The 16,589-nt window shown below is 38.9% G+C and overlaps 1 protein-coding gene across 8 annotated transcripts in view; it reads left to right on the plus strand.

Moving 5' to 3' along the window:
* Window positions 1-6: 6 nt before the first annotated feature.
* Window positions 7-16,589, plus strand: part of MLLT10 (MLLT10, histone lysine methyltransferase DOT1L cofactor) — a 127,223-nt gene continuing 110,640 nt past the window's right edge. For 6 of the 8 annotated variants that reach the window (XM_026841949.1, XM_026841952.1, XM_026841951.1 and 3 more), the window contains exons 1-2: window positions 202-455; window positions 4,156-4,235. In XM_026841949.1, the coding sequence (XP_026697750.1) occupies window positions 287-455; window positions 4,156-4,235 (249 nt within the window). In that variant the 5' untranslated portion in view covers window positions 202-286. The other 2 variants (XM_026841950.1, XM_026841955.1) reach the window with 2 other exon arrangements.

Below are 16,589 nucleotides of genomic sequence, written 5' to 3' on the forward strand. Positions count from 1 at the left end.
GCTCTCTTGCCTGTCTGCCTGCTGTGTGGTGTCCTCCTCAGTGTGCCGCCGCCGGGCCGCCCCTGCCTGCTCGCGTGACTGATACAGCCTGGCCGGTTGGTCGGGCGGGGGCGAGAAGAGGCTCTCAGCCGGCGGTCATGGGCCCTAAATCATTGCCGTGGCGGCGGTGGCGGCGGCGGCGGCTGAGTGACTGAGGGGAGACACCGCCGGGGGAGGGGGCAGGCAGGGGGTAAAGCGTGTGTGTGCGTGCGTGTGTGGTGTTGACGACGGTGTTTTTAACCCTTAGATGGTCTCTAGCGAGCCGTTGCTGCTGCCTGTGTCACTGGAGGGCGAGTTCTCCAATAGCATGAAGGAGATGATCGGCGGCTGCTGCGTGTGCTCCGACGAGAGGGGCTGGGCCGAGAACCCGCTTGTCTACTGCGACGGGCACGGCTGCAATGTCGCAGTGCATCAAGGTGAGTAGGCAGGCGAGTGCCAGCTCACCCACTCCGGCCTCAAGCCTTGCTGCTTCCTTCGTGATGCAGCCTGTCCTCTCCCCTTGGGCCTGCTTCCCCCCCCCGCGACTCCCCTTGGCCGTTTTTCTCCCCTTCTTCTCTCCCTCCCCCTGCCCAGGCTCCTTCTTGTCACCCATGAAGCCTATTTACCTGTTTCTAGGGCCACGTGCTTTCTGGTCTGACTTGTCCTGTCATCTTCTATCCTTCCAGTCTGTCTTTTACCTCAAGTGAGACTTCCTATATTATGGCTTCCTATATTATGGCTACGAGAAAGGAAGAACCCCCCTGCCAGTTGGTTTTTGTTTTGTTTTTTTTTTTTCTTCTTCTTACCCTTTGTATTTTTTCTATGTCTGTGCATCCCAATCTGCCTTTGCACCCTGTTAACAACCTCGGCTACAGGAGTCCTAAGACTACCTAAAACTCCTTTCCTTCTTTGTGGAACTTGTTACTAATCTCTGTTCTGGCAATTTTTGCTGTTTTTCTTTCTTCTTATACTCGGTTCCTGTTGTCCCTGCCTTTCCCAAGTTAGAAAAATTTATTTGAGGGGCAGTCGGTAGATGAGACGGGTTGAGGATTGCAAGAGAGCAGTGTGTAGGAAAGACTTTCATGTGATTTCTTCCTCTGCCTGCCTTTCCTTGAATGTCATTTGGCTGATGTTTCCTGGTAGATGAAGATACTTCCTGTTGTGGTTCTGCAGGGGGAGGGTGTTAGTCGGAATGGCTGATACTGGATTTGTTTGGATTAGTGGAGGCTGGTTGGTTGGTTTCCAGCTCAGCTCGGGAGCTGGCATGTTCCCTCTATTTGTGATTGTTTTGTTTCTGTCAGTGGGTTGACCCTTCTTGTGAGAGCAGAGGAAGGGACTGTATTCTGCTGCTTACGTAGTTAAGAAAGGAAGTTATGATCACTTTTGCTTTATGGTAGCAGTAACAAGGAATAAGATGATAGTTTCTCAGTATCAACTCTTAAGCAGTCATACGAACTCTGTGGCTGGCTCAGACTCCTCCTAGATGGTGAAGAAACTGGAGCAGACAGAAAATCCTCAGTGCAGTTCATTAGTTTGAATCCTAGTGCATGTGAAAATACTACTAATGTGTCTCATGCTTGGTCTTCAGTTGTGTTGAAGATGATCTAGTACCTTCGTTTCATATGCATGCTCTTTTGTAAACTGACAAGAAGTAATGAGAAGTAGTAATTTAAGAATAACTGAATTATTTTGCAGATCTTTTTAATGTTGAATTGAAGGCTGAGGTGAGCTGACAGGATCTGTGAAATAATTCTGGTTTTGAATCGGTTTTCTGTTGCCTTAAGAACTGAGTAACGTTAACTGCTTTTGTGGAAACTTAGGATTGTGAAAAAGAACACTAAACCATTAATACTTTCAAAAGTCATTCCTGACCAGCTGTTATTTTTGTATTATCTTGGGCATCTTCCTTTGCATCTAGAGTCTTGCTAATATTTTCAGTGAAAGAATTTGATGATAGCAGTAGTTGGAGCTGAAATAGTGGGACTGACAAAAAAAAAGTCTGTTTTAGGAATTCCTGGTACAGAGACACTTCAGTAAATTGGGTACAAGAATATTGAACTTTTTTTTTTTAATGGTCAGGTCCAAATTTGGATTTCAGTCTGGCAGAAAGTGTGCAAAAGTACTGTTTTTTCTAAATCCAGATGCTGTTGTGGAGGTTTTAAGAAAAGAAAAACTGTATGTTTTGATTTACTGTATCATTGATGTTTTACATTTTGGATTTGATGCGTCATGTGGTCATTGAAGGTGGTAGAGGAAGTATGTCCACTCTTTTTGTAGTCTTTCCGTAGTAAAAGTGGTAGTCCTCATAGTTAAAGTTGGTAGTCCTTATTTGAAGTTCAGACAACAGTATTACCCATGAGACTTTATTAACTGCATTTTTTTATTATACTTATTTTTAGTTCAGACAAAACTTCTTTTCAAGCGTTAAGTCACTGGCAAGTTGCGGAGGACAGTCTTCATGTGTTTAAAGAAGCTTTGCATAGCAGTGGAAGTATAAACCAAAGGAAGTCCAGGAACTCAATAAACAGTATCACAGTTTGCTTGAGCACAAACCTGTGGTGGACTCCCTTAGGCTCTAGGTGTACTCTGCTACATTTTCAGATAGAGAAGTACTTCCCTTCAATTTTGGTCTTTGCCCAACTCGTGTTGCCTTTGGATTTAATTGCCATCCCTGTCTCTGAGTTGCATTCTCTAATTAGTTTCTTACTCTGCAATATCTCTTACTAATCTAAATGTGTGATTGCACATGTAAAATTTCTCTCTTAATTTCTGAAGAGGAGTTCGAAGTCCCCCTCATCTGTGGTTAATATAAATGCAACAAAAACAAGATGTTTTTTCTCATGTTCAGGAACTTTATTGTTCAGTAGAAAGGGCTTATCAAGGTAGTTTGGTATGTGGATAATGCATTTGAAAATATGACTACATGTATGTATATAACAGGAAATTATTTCATTGACTTTCCTTTGTAGAAGGAACGGTGTATTAACCAGATGTTTTTTATACTACTGTTGCATTACTGTTTGTTGTTTGTTTTGGTTGTTTTCAGGCTAGCACAAGACCAATACTGTTTTTTTTTTATATATATATATACTGGAAGATACTATTTTAATCTCAGATTTCTTCTTAATTTCATCATATATATATATATATTTCTAGTTACACACTTAAATCAGATTTTATTATTTAAGTAATATAGTTGAAAATTGAGATATTAAAATATGTCAGATTCAGGATTATATTTTTGAGGAAAATGTTTGGATTTTTGATTGCTTATTATTAGTTGTTAAATTAATACACATAGTAGAATATGCTCATAGCACTTGTGTTCTTGTATTTTCATTCCCTCAGTAGTTCCTAAAGTTTCCTGGTCTGTGCATTTCAAACATGAACAGTTTTGCTAAATTACTAAACTCTTTTTCTGTGGAATTTCTTATCAAACTTTTTTTTTTTTTTTTAAATCTGCTATAAAAATAGAGATGACAGTCTTGCAGAGAAGTCTGCATGTCTCAAAATCTAAGAATTTATGTTGTAGCCTGGCTATACTTGCAACTAATCCTAGCCCTGATGATCAGTTTAGTTTGTATTTATAGCTCCTTATGAATTTTTTGGGGAAAATATATAAAAAGGAAACTTTCTATTTTCAGTTTATTAGGGATTTCCTACTTATAACCAGTTATTTGACTATGAAGAGTAAGAGAACTTGTTAGTAACCAAATGTATGAATGTGTTATGACAAACTCCAATTTGCTAGTTGCTTTTAGTTTTCTCTTAAAGACTACTATAAATGATGGATATTTGTTACTGTGAAGTGTTTTATCTGTTTTACTGGTAAATAAGTAGCAAAACAGATCACATATGAAACATTGCTGCTATTGAATGGCTATATTACTTCTCAAGTTAATCAGAATTTTATTTTTATTTAACAAATTTATTTAACAAATTTTGCATAAATTTTTAAGTGGAAGCTTATACTTCATTTGTATTACCATTATGATACGATTTCAAGTGCAGTGTATAGATCTCAGTTTGACTTAGTAAAATGATGTGATAGTAAGCTTTTTTTTTATAACATTCATATTAGTAGTACTGTAGTGCTGTTTATTGTTTGCTGAAATATTTTTGTCTTGTTCAAAACAGCTTGCTATGGAATTGTTCAAGTACCCACTGGACCTTGGTTTTGCAGGAAGTGTGAATCTCAGGAAAGAGCAGCCAGAGTGGTATGTGCTTTGTTTATTAAGTAACGCTAGTTATAATGCTTGTGTGGATAATATTTGTTAAAGTATCTCAGTAATAGTAGAAAATAGCTTAGCTTTCTGTCATAATTCCATCTAGATGCTATTGAAAAAGACGTTTTCTTTTTTATTTTTAAAATGGAAATATGTAACTATCTCTGAGTATTTTGACAATTTCTGTGGTGTGTGTTTGCATTTTTTGTAGTGGTTCTTTTTAATTTTTTTTTCTTCAGCTGTTTCAGTGGGTTATTTTTCTCATACCTGTGGTGTGGGTTTTGTGTAATTCTGACAGTTTAACACTTACATAGTTAGGTACAGGGAAGAAATAAAATCTGTGTCCAATTTTCTTTTACAGCAACTTTAGATTGCCAGTTGAAAGCTTCAGTCTTGGAACACTTAACCAATAAGTAGTGTTCTTAATTTTGGAATCTAATGCTTACTTGGAATGTGATCCTTCTAGCTGAAGAAACATTTTCTTTCCCTGTCTTTTTAATTTTTTATGGTCAATGTTGAGGAATCAGATAATACTTCTGAACAACAAAAAACCCCAATGCCTTTTTTTTGTTTTGTTTTTTACACTTGATTACATGAGGGTTTTTTTGGCCAGACTTGTATGCTATTAGATCAAGCTGCATGGTATCAGGCATTTTTAGAAAAAGAGAATCATGTCTCTCACTGCTTGGCACTTTTTTAGTTTGTCTTCCAGCAAAAGATAAAGTGAGAGTATTTAGAAAGACTAAGCTGTTCCTTTACCTCTGAAAAGATTTTGCATATAAAAATTGGAAGAGAAGGTGGTGCAGCATCTTTAGGGCAGTATGTAAACTCTTCCTAACTTTCAGATATAAAGATAGATGAAGAGCCTGAGCCCAAGTTTTAAGTTGCTGTCAGTGACTGGCAGAGAGTTTGCTATACCTAATTAATTTTCTAATATAAAGTTCTATAGAAATGGTAGGATGGTTTAATGTTCTGTGAATTTTTGGCACAGAACTGAGGAATCTTGTTCCTCTACTTTTTCCCAACTTGCCACTGATGTTTTCATAATGCCCTAGCAACCTAGACTTTGTTACTACTTCCAGAGAAGACCTGTTGTTGGGAGCAAGAACAGATTGATTTCTATGTGCTCTCTGAATATTTGTCAACAGAAAATCAAAACCGTCACCCTTTCTAAAGAAAGGCTGTTTCTTTCTTTTCCTGGGAAGACCATCAGCGATGTAAAGTTTTAAGAGTAGCATTTCTTCACATTGCTGAGTTTGATATATACAGGTTGACAGCAAAGTTAAAAATACAGAGGGGAGAAAAGAGTGATGGTGACTAGAAGGAGGATTATTCTGGTGCGTGATGGGGAATTCTCATCAGGATTTAGGATATATTTATTCCTGGCTTCTCCTGACACAAGGAATGAAGGAGACCTGTAGAGTTCTAAAACAAACAATGTCTCACTTCATTCTGTTAAGTTCTTGAGTTTATCAAACAGAATATCTTTGGTAGGCTTTATACTGCTTTTCTTTGCTATTTGAAGTTAAGAAGGAATAGTGATGGACTTTTATGGATTCTCTGCTTGATATATTCTGTTCTTGTTTCTACCTGACGGGGTCTGTTTATGGCACAGTTCAGTAAGTTCATTAGTGATCTTGATTTGAAAAGAACGTGAACTTTCCTATTTGCAATGTAGCATAGGTTTAAGTGGTTCTCAAGTGAAACTAATTGCATGAGAGAACAGATTGGTAACAGTTGAAATTTTAAAAACTACTTTTATGTTAGTGAGTTTAGAAGCATGGTGGCTGTCTCCAAGGTGTCTTAGAGGAGCCTTTAACATTCAGAAACAAAACTGAAGCTCTGACTTCAGTATGAAAACTGGAACTTTGTTGTAACTGGTTTATTAGATGCAGAAGTTTTAACACACTTACTTGCAAAAGCAAACCTCCTTATCCCTGTAGGAGACTGAAGCTCCGTTTTTCTGTTGGCCTTTTTGTCTAGAAAGAAAACCAGAATTAAATTAACCATATTACAATGGACATGCTTCTACTTATTTTTAATCTTTAAAAAGACCTGGTCTTGCACTCGACATTTTTTTTCCCTGCTGATGCTGTCTGCGTTGTGTATTTTTTGGGTGTGGTGTGTTTTTTTTTTTTTTTCTGATAAGAGACTAGGATTAATTGCTTACACTGAAGTTAGTCTTGCTTTAACAATTTAAAGAAACAGACTAACTCAGGAACATGTACCTCAAGTAGGTGGGTCACTAGAGAATTTAACAGCAGGTTAGAGCAGTTGGCTTCCCATATACTTTCAGCTGTTATACACTGATGTCTACTGTGTTCCATGTCTGTTGTGTGTTGCCTCTAAGATGGTGTGTAGTGCTTGTCAGTGAAAGCACTGCCTGATTTATTTTTTTTTTAAGCAAAACAAGCTTCCTGGCTGGTTGACTTCTGTATTATTGATAGTGAGGTGGTAGCCAGTGTCTTGGGTTTTGAATGGTCAACTACTAGTTAAAAAGCACAGTTGCGTGCCTGACAAGTCATACTGAGTCTTGGCTCTAGAAGGGTCATGTTTTTGTGTGTGTGAGAGAAGCAGCAATTTTTGTAAACTTGAACTGTTTGGATAATGGACATACTGAGGTGTCTGGTAATCATGTGGCAACTGCTTCCAGCTTTGCCTGTGTCAGCACCGGCTGTTATTACCTTGCATAGTGGGCCCTTTTGATGTCTTCCAGTGTACCTGAACTTCTGAATCAAAAAGCAGAGCAGATACACGTTGATGTAGGAAAAAGTAATATTAGGTATTGCGTGGGGATGTATACATATGGAGTGGTATGTAAGGGGGTTTAGGTCATGGCTTGGGAAATTGGCTGGTGCCTGTATGTTGTCCGGGGGCTGATAGTACTGGTATTCAAAGAGAGATTAGGGAAGCTAAGTTTAGGAATTGGTCAAAAAGACTTTCTTTTCCCATCATCCTATTATGTGCCAAGCATCTTTCTTGATGATGTTATTTTAAGAATGATTTAATTCTAGTATACAGTGGGGTATAAATAGATAATGTATTTATGGTTTACTACAAGCTACTCCTATTCATGCTTATCATGGAGGACCTGGAATAATCCATGTGATAGAGATATCAGGCAGCAGAGAGGCATCCAGCATTTGCACAAACAGCTTGGTCGGGCTTACTAGCTACATGTAGATGTGGGTCCTTGTGACTCCAACTTGATTCAGAGAGATCAGGAGATCTCAGTACTGAACTTGTGTTAGGAATTCAAGGAAGTTCTACTACCTAAAGCACAGCTCAGCTTGTACATGGAAGTCAGATCGTTTACAACGTTGCAAGTGAATTAATATGCTGTTGATATGTTTCACTGGAATAAGTGTATTATAAGCCATGTCATTGCACCTGGAAGAATTGGTTTGGAGTTGGTCTAAATTACTCTAACATTGTAAAGGTGGGGTGTTTTCCACTTGGCATTTCTGTATTAGTTTTATTGATGGGGTGGCTTATTCATTTGAATGCAGTACTGACCCAGAACTGAGTTGGCACCTTTGTGTGACATTACAGCTGTGTAATAAGACACCTGGATTTTAGTCCTGGGGAATGTGTTGAGGGGACTCTGTGGAGCTAGCCACTGAAGGTTTGAGATAGTACTCATCTGGATCTCAGCTGAATCTAGCATAACTGGAGTCTCTGCACTTGCACATGTGTTTCTTGGAACTCGCTGTGGAGACAGAAAGACTCTCATTGCAGTCAGTTTAGATCGTACAGTACTTAATACTCAAGGATTCAGAGCTGTAGAAATGCAGCTATACTGTTTACCTCCAAAGCCAGTTCAGGTACTTGTGTTCTCATAGTGGTAGGTTCCTGCTAGTAATCCTGTCAGACTTGAGCTGTTTCTGCATCTGCTGCACAGATGATTCATGGTCTGAATGCTTGAGTTTATGTTTTAAAAAATCTTTAATATAACAACAGTTGTAGTTCTCAAAGTTCCTTTTTTTTAAAAAAAAAATCTTTCATCACATGCATCTACAAGTTTGTTATTGTAGAGTTGTTCATAAGAGTTGTTGATATAGCCATAGTTTAACACCCCACTCCCAGCATTTATGTAGTACAAAATAACCATAGGTGTAGTATTATTTGCCTTTTGCCCAAACAGAAGGAGGCAAAGAAGGAGGAAATGGGAATGTAGGCTTTCGATATGCGGATAGGTTTGTGATCAGAGCTCTCACAGCTCTGGTTCAAGAGGCTCTCTCCAGGGAAATGGGATCTCTGTGCCTGTGCTTAGAAACAGTTTTGCTATGGTTATTACACTTGTATCTGTAAACTAGAATGCACATTGATAAATACGGTCACAATAGAGGTGAACTAAACTTAATTTTAGAAGAAAACACTGTTTTCTTTTTTTCTTCAGCTTGAAATACTGGCCACCAAATAAATCAGGACTAATATACTATGTGTCCTCTTTGAAGATATCTCTCAAAATAATTCTTAAAGAAATTTTGAGATTAATATTTTTTAAAATATGTATCCATAATTTTCCTTAAAGGGCATTTTATATAAGAGTATTATTACAACTACTTTTAAGGATACTGTAACAAGTAGTAGAATTGCTTTAGTTTTGAGCATACAACAGAAGGCTTTTGTTACTGTGTGGCTTTTACACAGCAGTAAAATAGTAAACTTCTAAATAAGAGAAGAGTAAGTGACTGTAAAATACAGCTTGCTGGTAGACTTTTTTTCTAAATATGAGAAACTGCTAGTTATTAACAATATCCTCCTGCTTCCCTCTTTTCCCCCTCCTTCCCCCCCCAAATAACCCAAACCAACAACACAGTCTTTTTATGAATGGCGGTGCAGTCTGGAAGGCAGTGAATGTTTGTTTGTAGCTGGATAATTGGAATAAAAAGTCTGCCTAAGATACAACATGCTGTGTCTTAAGTATTGGGTTTGCATGGTAAAATTTCGGTAGTGGGGGGAACTACAAGAGTGACTTCTGTGAGAAGCTGCTGTAAGCTTCTTGCCCTGTGTCTGATGGAGCCAATGCCAGCTTGCTCTGAGATGGACCCGCTGCTGGCCGAGGCCGAGCCCATCAGTGACGGTGGTAGCACCTCTGGGATAACATATTTAAGAAGGGGGGGAAAAAACAACCTGGGGGAGAGCAATTGCAAAGAGAGGAGTGAGAATATGTGAGAGAAGCAACTCTGCAGATGCCAAGGTCAGTGAAGGAGGGGGAAGAGGAGCAGAGATTCCCCTGCAGCCCGTGGTGCAGCCCATGGTGAGGCAGGCTGTGCCTTGCAGCACTTGGGAGGTCCACAATGGAGCAGAGATCCACCTGCAGCCCCTGGAGGACCCCACGCCAGAGCATGTGGATGCCCAAAGGAGGCTGTGACCCTGTGGGAAGCCTGCGCTGGAGCAGGCTCCTGGCAGGACCTGTGGGGGACCAGCACTGGAGCAGTCCCTTCCTAAAGGACTGCAGCCTGTGAAGGGGACCCACGCTGGAGCAGTTCATGAAGGACTGCAACCCTGGGAAGGACTCACATTGGAGAAGTTTGTGGAGGACTGTCTCCTGTGGGTGGGACCCCCTATGCTGGAGCAGGGGAAGAGTGTGAGGAGTCCTTCCCTGAGGAGGAAGGAGCAGCAGAAACATGTGATGAACTGGCCACAACCCCCATTACCTGTTCCTCTGCACCACTGAGGGAGGGGAGATAGAGAAAATTGGGAGTAAAGTTAAGTCCAGGAAGAAGGGAGGGGTGGGGGGAAGGTTTTTTTGAAATTTCAGATTTATTTCTCATTACTCTGATCTGATTGTTAATAAATGAAACTAATTTCCTCAAGTTGACTCTGTTTTGTCTGTAATAGTAATTGGTGAGTGATCTCCTTGGTGAACTGGTAAGCTTTGCTTTTTTGCTTTTCTGCTAAGAAAACTGCTTCAACTGGTGAACTGAACCTTACGCACTGTATTGTGTGCTGTGCATATCAAAGTGAGAGTATTAAGGCTATTTCTGATTGCTCTGCCTTCATGCTCTTTTTTCCGGGCTGCATTTTCCCTTGCTTGTATGCATACTTGCTACTTGGTTTCTAAATATACAGCTGAGTTCATAAACTTGCTTGAAGCACTTCATTACAGCAGCAAAGGTCTGCTAATTTTCTTTTTCAGTTTTGATTAGCTGCAGTCTACCTAAATGTACATTCTGCTAAATATGGATGCATAGAATATTCAGGCTTTAAAACAGTGTTCCATCATTCAAGTGCTCCTTAAACTGAATTTTTTTAACATAGATATCAATAGGTTCTTTAGTAAATGCTTTAAAGGTTCTGTGGCAAAATTACTAACCAAAGTGTCACTAGAGCAAAACATTTTCCATAACAGAAATTGCTTCATTTCTGTGCAGAAATATTTTGTGACTGATCATTTCATTGCTAGACTGTGAAATCACTGGCAGAAGTCTCTGAAGTAAGCAAGGAGCTCCTCAACTCCAATGAACCTTACTTAAAATAGGTGCTAGGGTTTTATACCTAGGAATTTTTAGGGTACAGCTGTGGTATGTTACAGGATAACACTGAAGTGAACATACTGTTTTATTCAGCTAGGTCTAATTGGGTCAGTAACATACTTTCAGCCTGATAACAAAAGCTTGTGTGTTTGGTTGGAAATCCAGCCAAACATCACGGGTATTTCTTATAGCCTTCTGATGCTTTCCATTGATTGATGTGTGAATCTTAAACTTTGTGTATGTTTATAACTTGGATTCCTGCAACATCTAGCAGGACTTACTAGTCTTAAATATGTATGGGAAATTTATGGCTCTGGACTTCTGAAGTTTGAGTACCTAGATCTTGATACATGCTGTGTGTCATCACTATGGTACATTATACTCTATGTTATCTCTCTTCTAGTCACCTTACATGTATTGAGTAAAAGTATGACTAAATGTCACCTGTAGTACGTACTGACTGGATGGTCTTGGAAGAATGCTGATTTGCATTTTGAGTGCCTCTAATCTTCTTGTCATAGCCTGTAAATTTATTAACTTCAGTAGATGTTTTTGACAGAGCTAACTGAATCTGCATATATTTTTATCTGATGCCTTGATAAGGAGAACTAGGTCGAGTCTCTTTAATTTATCCAGGTATAAAACCTGAAATGCTTCAGGTAGTCAGTCTGTTTTTCTTTTACCTGTCAACTGTCTGCTTTCAAAAAAGTTCTCTCCTTCTCCTGGGACACATGACTGAATAGAGATGGGGCAGAGATTTGGCAAATTTGTCAGCATCAAGAAATGATTATTTGAAGATGGAGATGACTTAATTTCTTAAGTTGTCAAGTTGCAGAACATAGCACTTTCAAAGAGAAGTACTGACAGTATGCGTTCGTTTGCTCTATTAGCAGTGGCAGCCAGTTGGGGATTCTTGAATGTGGCAGAAGATCTTTTGATTCCTGTTGGTTCTTCATTGTGGCTTATAAATACTGGCTTTGGATGTGAATCATAGGTTGAGAACATGGAACTTTAGTTTACTTCTCTTCAGATACCTTGGCTGAAAATTTGCATAGTTAGCTACTTGATGACTTCTGCCTGAGATAGCTTGCAACCAGGCAAGTATTATTTATAGAACAATTTATATATATAAAAATATTGAAGGTGGATATTTTGTGGGTTTATAAGTAACATTTTAAAATACTGCAGGTTGAGACTATTGATAAGGTATATTGCTATCCAGCTGTAATTTAGAAACTGATATATAAGAAAATGTGGGTTTGGTTTTGAAGCGAGTAGTCTCTTCATTGGCTGGGCCATGTATTCCTATAGAAGCTTTTGGAAAAGCAGTTATGCAATTCATCCTTTTTTATGTACTGAACAAGTGAAAAGTGAAGTTTTGACTCTGGCAAGTATTATAAAACATGGATCTGAAAATTCCCAACAGATTTGATTTCTGATTTTTTTAAAGTACTTAATTTGTTTTAAACAAAGAACACCAAAGAAAAAGAATATTAAAATATCAGAGTTAACAGGATTTGATATGAATAGGTAGCCTCAGTTTAGTGTGAGTGGAGGTTCAGTAATTTCAGCAGCATCTGGGAACGCTTGTGAGTTTTATTGGACTTTCTAGAGGCTTCAAGGGCTGAGAGGATGAGCTGGTCTGGTTAGTCTTTGTATGTTGGCAGTATTGGTTTTGCTTCATAGAAGATAGTTTGAAGGGTTGAATGGAAAATTGAGATGTCACTGGTTTCTGAGGGCTGGGGTAAGTTATTGCCGACAGATGTAGACATGGTCAGTCTGGTACGCATCCTGTTGCTGTGTCTATTTTTGTACTGCCTGCCTGTGAATTCTCATCTATTGATAGAATTTATGCCAAAATCTAAATTTCCAGTATACTGGTTTGTACCACTCGGCAAATATCTGCAATTTTTTCTTCTTCTGGTTGTCTAATTTTGCAAGAACTGTTTCTTAGTAGGCTCTAAGGCGTTTGTTCTTCTGTAGATACCCTTTAATATCTGAATTTGAGAAGCTGAATTTGAGTTAGGTTTTCTGTTAAGTATAATCTGGTTGTCTGTGGTGTAATTAGTACACTTTTATGTGTCTTTAGAATACGGTGTCTTTTTATAGAGAGCACTATGTTTGCATTGGTTGTGCAGTATTCAGTACCCTGTTTGCCTGAATCTAACAGTTTAATCACTAAAACGACCCCATGTTTTTCCAGGTTTATCAGGGGGAAAACAGAAAATTTCTCTTATTTTCAGTGTTTTCATGCCAATGTATGTGACTTATTTTTTTACACGCTTTTTTTTTTTTTCCCCACTATCAAAAAAATGGGCCAAAACACCAGGGGAAAGAGGGACTTTGAAAGAAAGGTATGAAAGGAAGATGAGAAAATATTAAGACTCTTCTCTGGAGAAGTTGGAATACTAATATTACACCCTTTGGGGGAGAAGGAAGGCAAATAGCAAAACCATTTTGAGTTTAGAAGATAATTTTTAATTGAAAAAGTGAATAAAGAACTTCAACTACTTACAGGTAGGGTGCTATATGTGCAGCATTGGCATAACTGAATCAACTTTGTATCCAGAGAGCTGTTTTCTAGATAATTTTTTTTTTCCAAGAATTTTTGTTTTTGACAGCAATGGGTATGTGCCTGCCAGTGTTGAATTGTTTTACATTAAATTAAATAACTACCCATATGGATGTCTTTACCATTTTTTAAAACCATATTAAGATACCCTATATTATCTAAAGTAGTAGTATATAAGACTATCTAGTATATTCAAAGTCTATAGGCTTGGAACAGATCATCTTACCTATTAAAGGTGACTTCTGTATGCTTCCTCCGGGTAACACCCAAGGGTGAGACAAAATGGTATGGAATATTGGCGAAGGTAGGTGAAGCTGTACCATAGAACTGGGGAGACGAATATCTGGATGCAGTCAGCTGTGCTGCAGGCTTCCTTGGCTACTGATCAGTGGGAGGCAAGATTGCTGAGAGCATCAGGGGCTGCCAGTTGGAAAGGCACTGATTAGAAACTAACCTTCTGATCAGCTGCTTTGCTTACCTTTGTAAATCTGTCCATGTGCTTTGGGGAAGTGTGCTGAGTTACTGCATTGTGATATATGGAGAAATACCCAGTAGCATGGCATGCTCTAAAATAGATGTATTTGGAAGCAAATTCAGAAATAAAGCAATAAAATGACTTCTGCTTGGCACCTGACTCCTAGCTTAATTTTAAGAAAGCCATAAGAATTTGATAGAGTGTGTGCAGGGTTTGTTTTCACTAAAACGTGAACTAAAACTCACCACAAAAACATGGATTTAACAAGTCCACTTTTTGGTTAATGATTAACAGGAGCAGCAGAATAAAATGTTTTGTCTGTCAAGTTTTAACTCCTGTTGATGAAAGGATTGAAAGAGATTGAGTGTCAGGTTTCAAGAACTGTGATGCTGATTTTGTGTACCTTGCTCTTTTGTTATTTGTAACTTTAAGGGTCGTTTATTGCAATCTCTGAAAGTTGTTCCTTTCAGTTAAATACTGCGGTTTTTGCTGTTGTCACACAATATGAAACAGTAATTATGGGATCAAAATGTACTTTTGATAAAAAAGCTGTTCTGGAGACACAGGTGTCATGCTGGGTGTAGTACAGCTTGGGTGTGAAAATAAGCTTGTAGACTAAACAGTTTGTTATGTGGCTGATGCCTGTTAAAAAACTTGAAATATAGGAGTGTTAGGGAAGTATCAAAATTGGCCTAATAAGTATATCTGGGTCTGGACCCAAGAAATCAAATCAGTCTGTTTCGGGTGTGGTGTGTGGTTTTTTGTTGTTGTTTGGTTTGTTTTCTTTTTTTTTGGGTGTGTGTTTAGTGTTGTTTTGGTTGTGTGGTGGTGGTTTTTTTTTTTAAGACCCTTGATTTGAATTCCGTACTCATAGTCAGCATAGGTGATGCCACCTCCTGATGTGTTTGCATCCTTGCCCTGCTCCCTATCAGTGTCCCTGTTACGTGGTTCTTTTTTTTTTTTTAATCTGGCATTGTTGTTTGTATGGCCTTATGGAAAGATGGCTCAAAGAAGTGGTCCAGCTGAAAAAAAAAAGTATTGTATTTTTAGCTTGCTGGTTAGGATTTCCATATGGTCGAATGAATGCTCTTCCTAGAGCAAGGAAGGCAGTAGAAAGTACACAGCAGGGGATGGCCAGTGATCTTTTGGCAGCAGTGTGCAATTATGCTAGCTTAAAGTAAGCCTGAAGTAAAGTCAGCTGGAACTTCAGCCTGATTTCTCAGCTAACTTTCAGGAACTGTGGTCTATTTAATCTGCTGTAGATGATCTTGTGTTATTTAGGTTAACAGGTCATATTGAGACACACAGTTTATTCCCTCATTGCAATGCTGGGAATTCGGTCCTGCAGGACTTTACTTGGTTGACAATCATTACTCAGGTGAATGGTTCCACTGGCCTAGCTTGGACCAGAATTCAGTAATTTACTTGCACAAGAATTCCTTGATTGTTTTCTTACATCAAGAGACAGCATATAATGGATGACTGTAGATGATGCTTTATGAAACTTGCCTCAAATTTACAGAACCCTGAGGGAAGAACAATGCTATGTTCCTACTATTCTCTTTTCTCCTCTTCTACTTGTACAGTCTTGTTCCTATCACTATTTATCTGTCTACTATGTCTCTTGCTCATTCTCTTCCTTTCAACATGAATAACATAGTCTGTTGGATTAAATCAGCTTCTCTATGACTTTCCTTCATTTCCAGCTGCAAAATTGGTAGAGTTAAATTAACTAAAAAGACTTGTGTAATTAGTCTAATATTATTTACTGATGGTTAAGGTAGCTTTTAGTCCCAGTTAAAATGGAAAGACATTTTTATCTAAAATAGAGGGAGATAGCTTTGTGCTACAATGCAGTGGAGCCAAATGGGACTGTAAGTAATTCAGTATCGGAAGATGGATTTATTTAGCTCCTTCTTTGCTTCTCTCATTTTGGTTTTCTGGTCTTGGAACTTTTTTCAGCTGGCTATCTTTAGTGGACGCCTCTATTCTTTATTTTTTTATTTTACAGTTCTTTATTTCTTCTTGGTTATTTCCACTTCTTTAATAAGGACAGAACTAGTTTGGTTCTTACCCCTTCTGCATGATTCCCCCATACTTTTGACCTCTCCAGGTCTCTGCTGGGTGACTTTCTGAAGGTTGGACCCCTCAGGAGGCAGTGGGTTTTTCATCAGACCCAGGCAATCTCAATTTGCCTGATGATAAGGTTACAGGATCAGTTGTCTTTCACTTAATTAACTTGCTATTTATGTAGCTCAGAAGTGAGTTGTGACAGTCACACTGTCAGACTGTTCCAGCTGCACAACTTTGAGATTGGTTTTACTTTAGTACTCTACAGGAGACCTCATAGTCCAAAGCATTTCCTGCTGAGAGTTCACCTGAATTCTGTTTGGACAGAAGCTAGATCCATGAACTTAGTCTGTTCCACCAAAAAGCTGCAAAAATGAGATGTCCATCTTACACACTGTAAGGGCAGGAAGGGAAAATGTCACTTTCTACAACTTCAGTCTCCTTCCAGTCAGTATTTGTCTTTTTCACTCCTCTTTTTCAAATCTAATTCAACTGGCTGTATCTACAGCACCGTATGTGCTGGTGCTCCTCCCTGCTTATAGGACTAGCACCCTTCAGCATACCAAAGGATGTGGTTATACTCTTGGGTCACAGTCAGCCTTTTTAGTATGCACATTTGCACCTGATGATGTTTATCTGAACTGTTGATCAGTCACAGCAGCTTGCCCTATTTAGGCAGTGATATCTTGTGGGTGTTGTGTCCACCCTCAATACGCCGCCCCCCCCCAATTCAGAGCACCAGAAGT

The sequence above is a fragment of the Athene cunicularia genome (assembly GCF_003259725.1).
Source record: "Athene cunicularia isolate RWA chromosome 2 unlocalized genomic scaffold, athCun1 chr2_part1, whole genome shotgun sequence".
Lineage (NCBI taxonomy): Eukaryota > Metazoa > Chordata > Aves > Strigiformes > Strigidae > Athene > Athene cunicularia.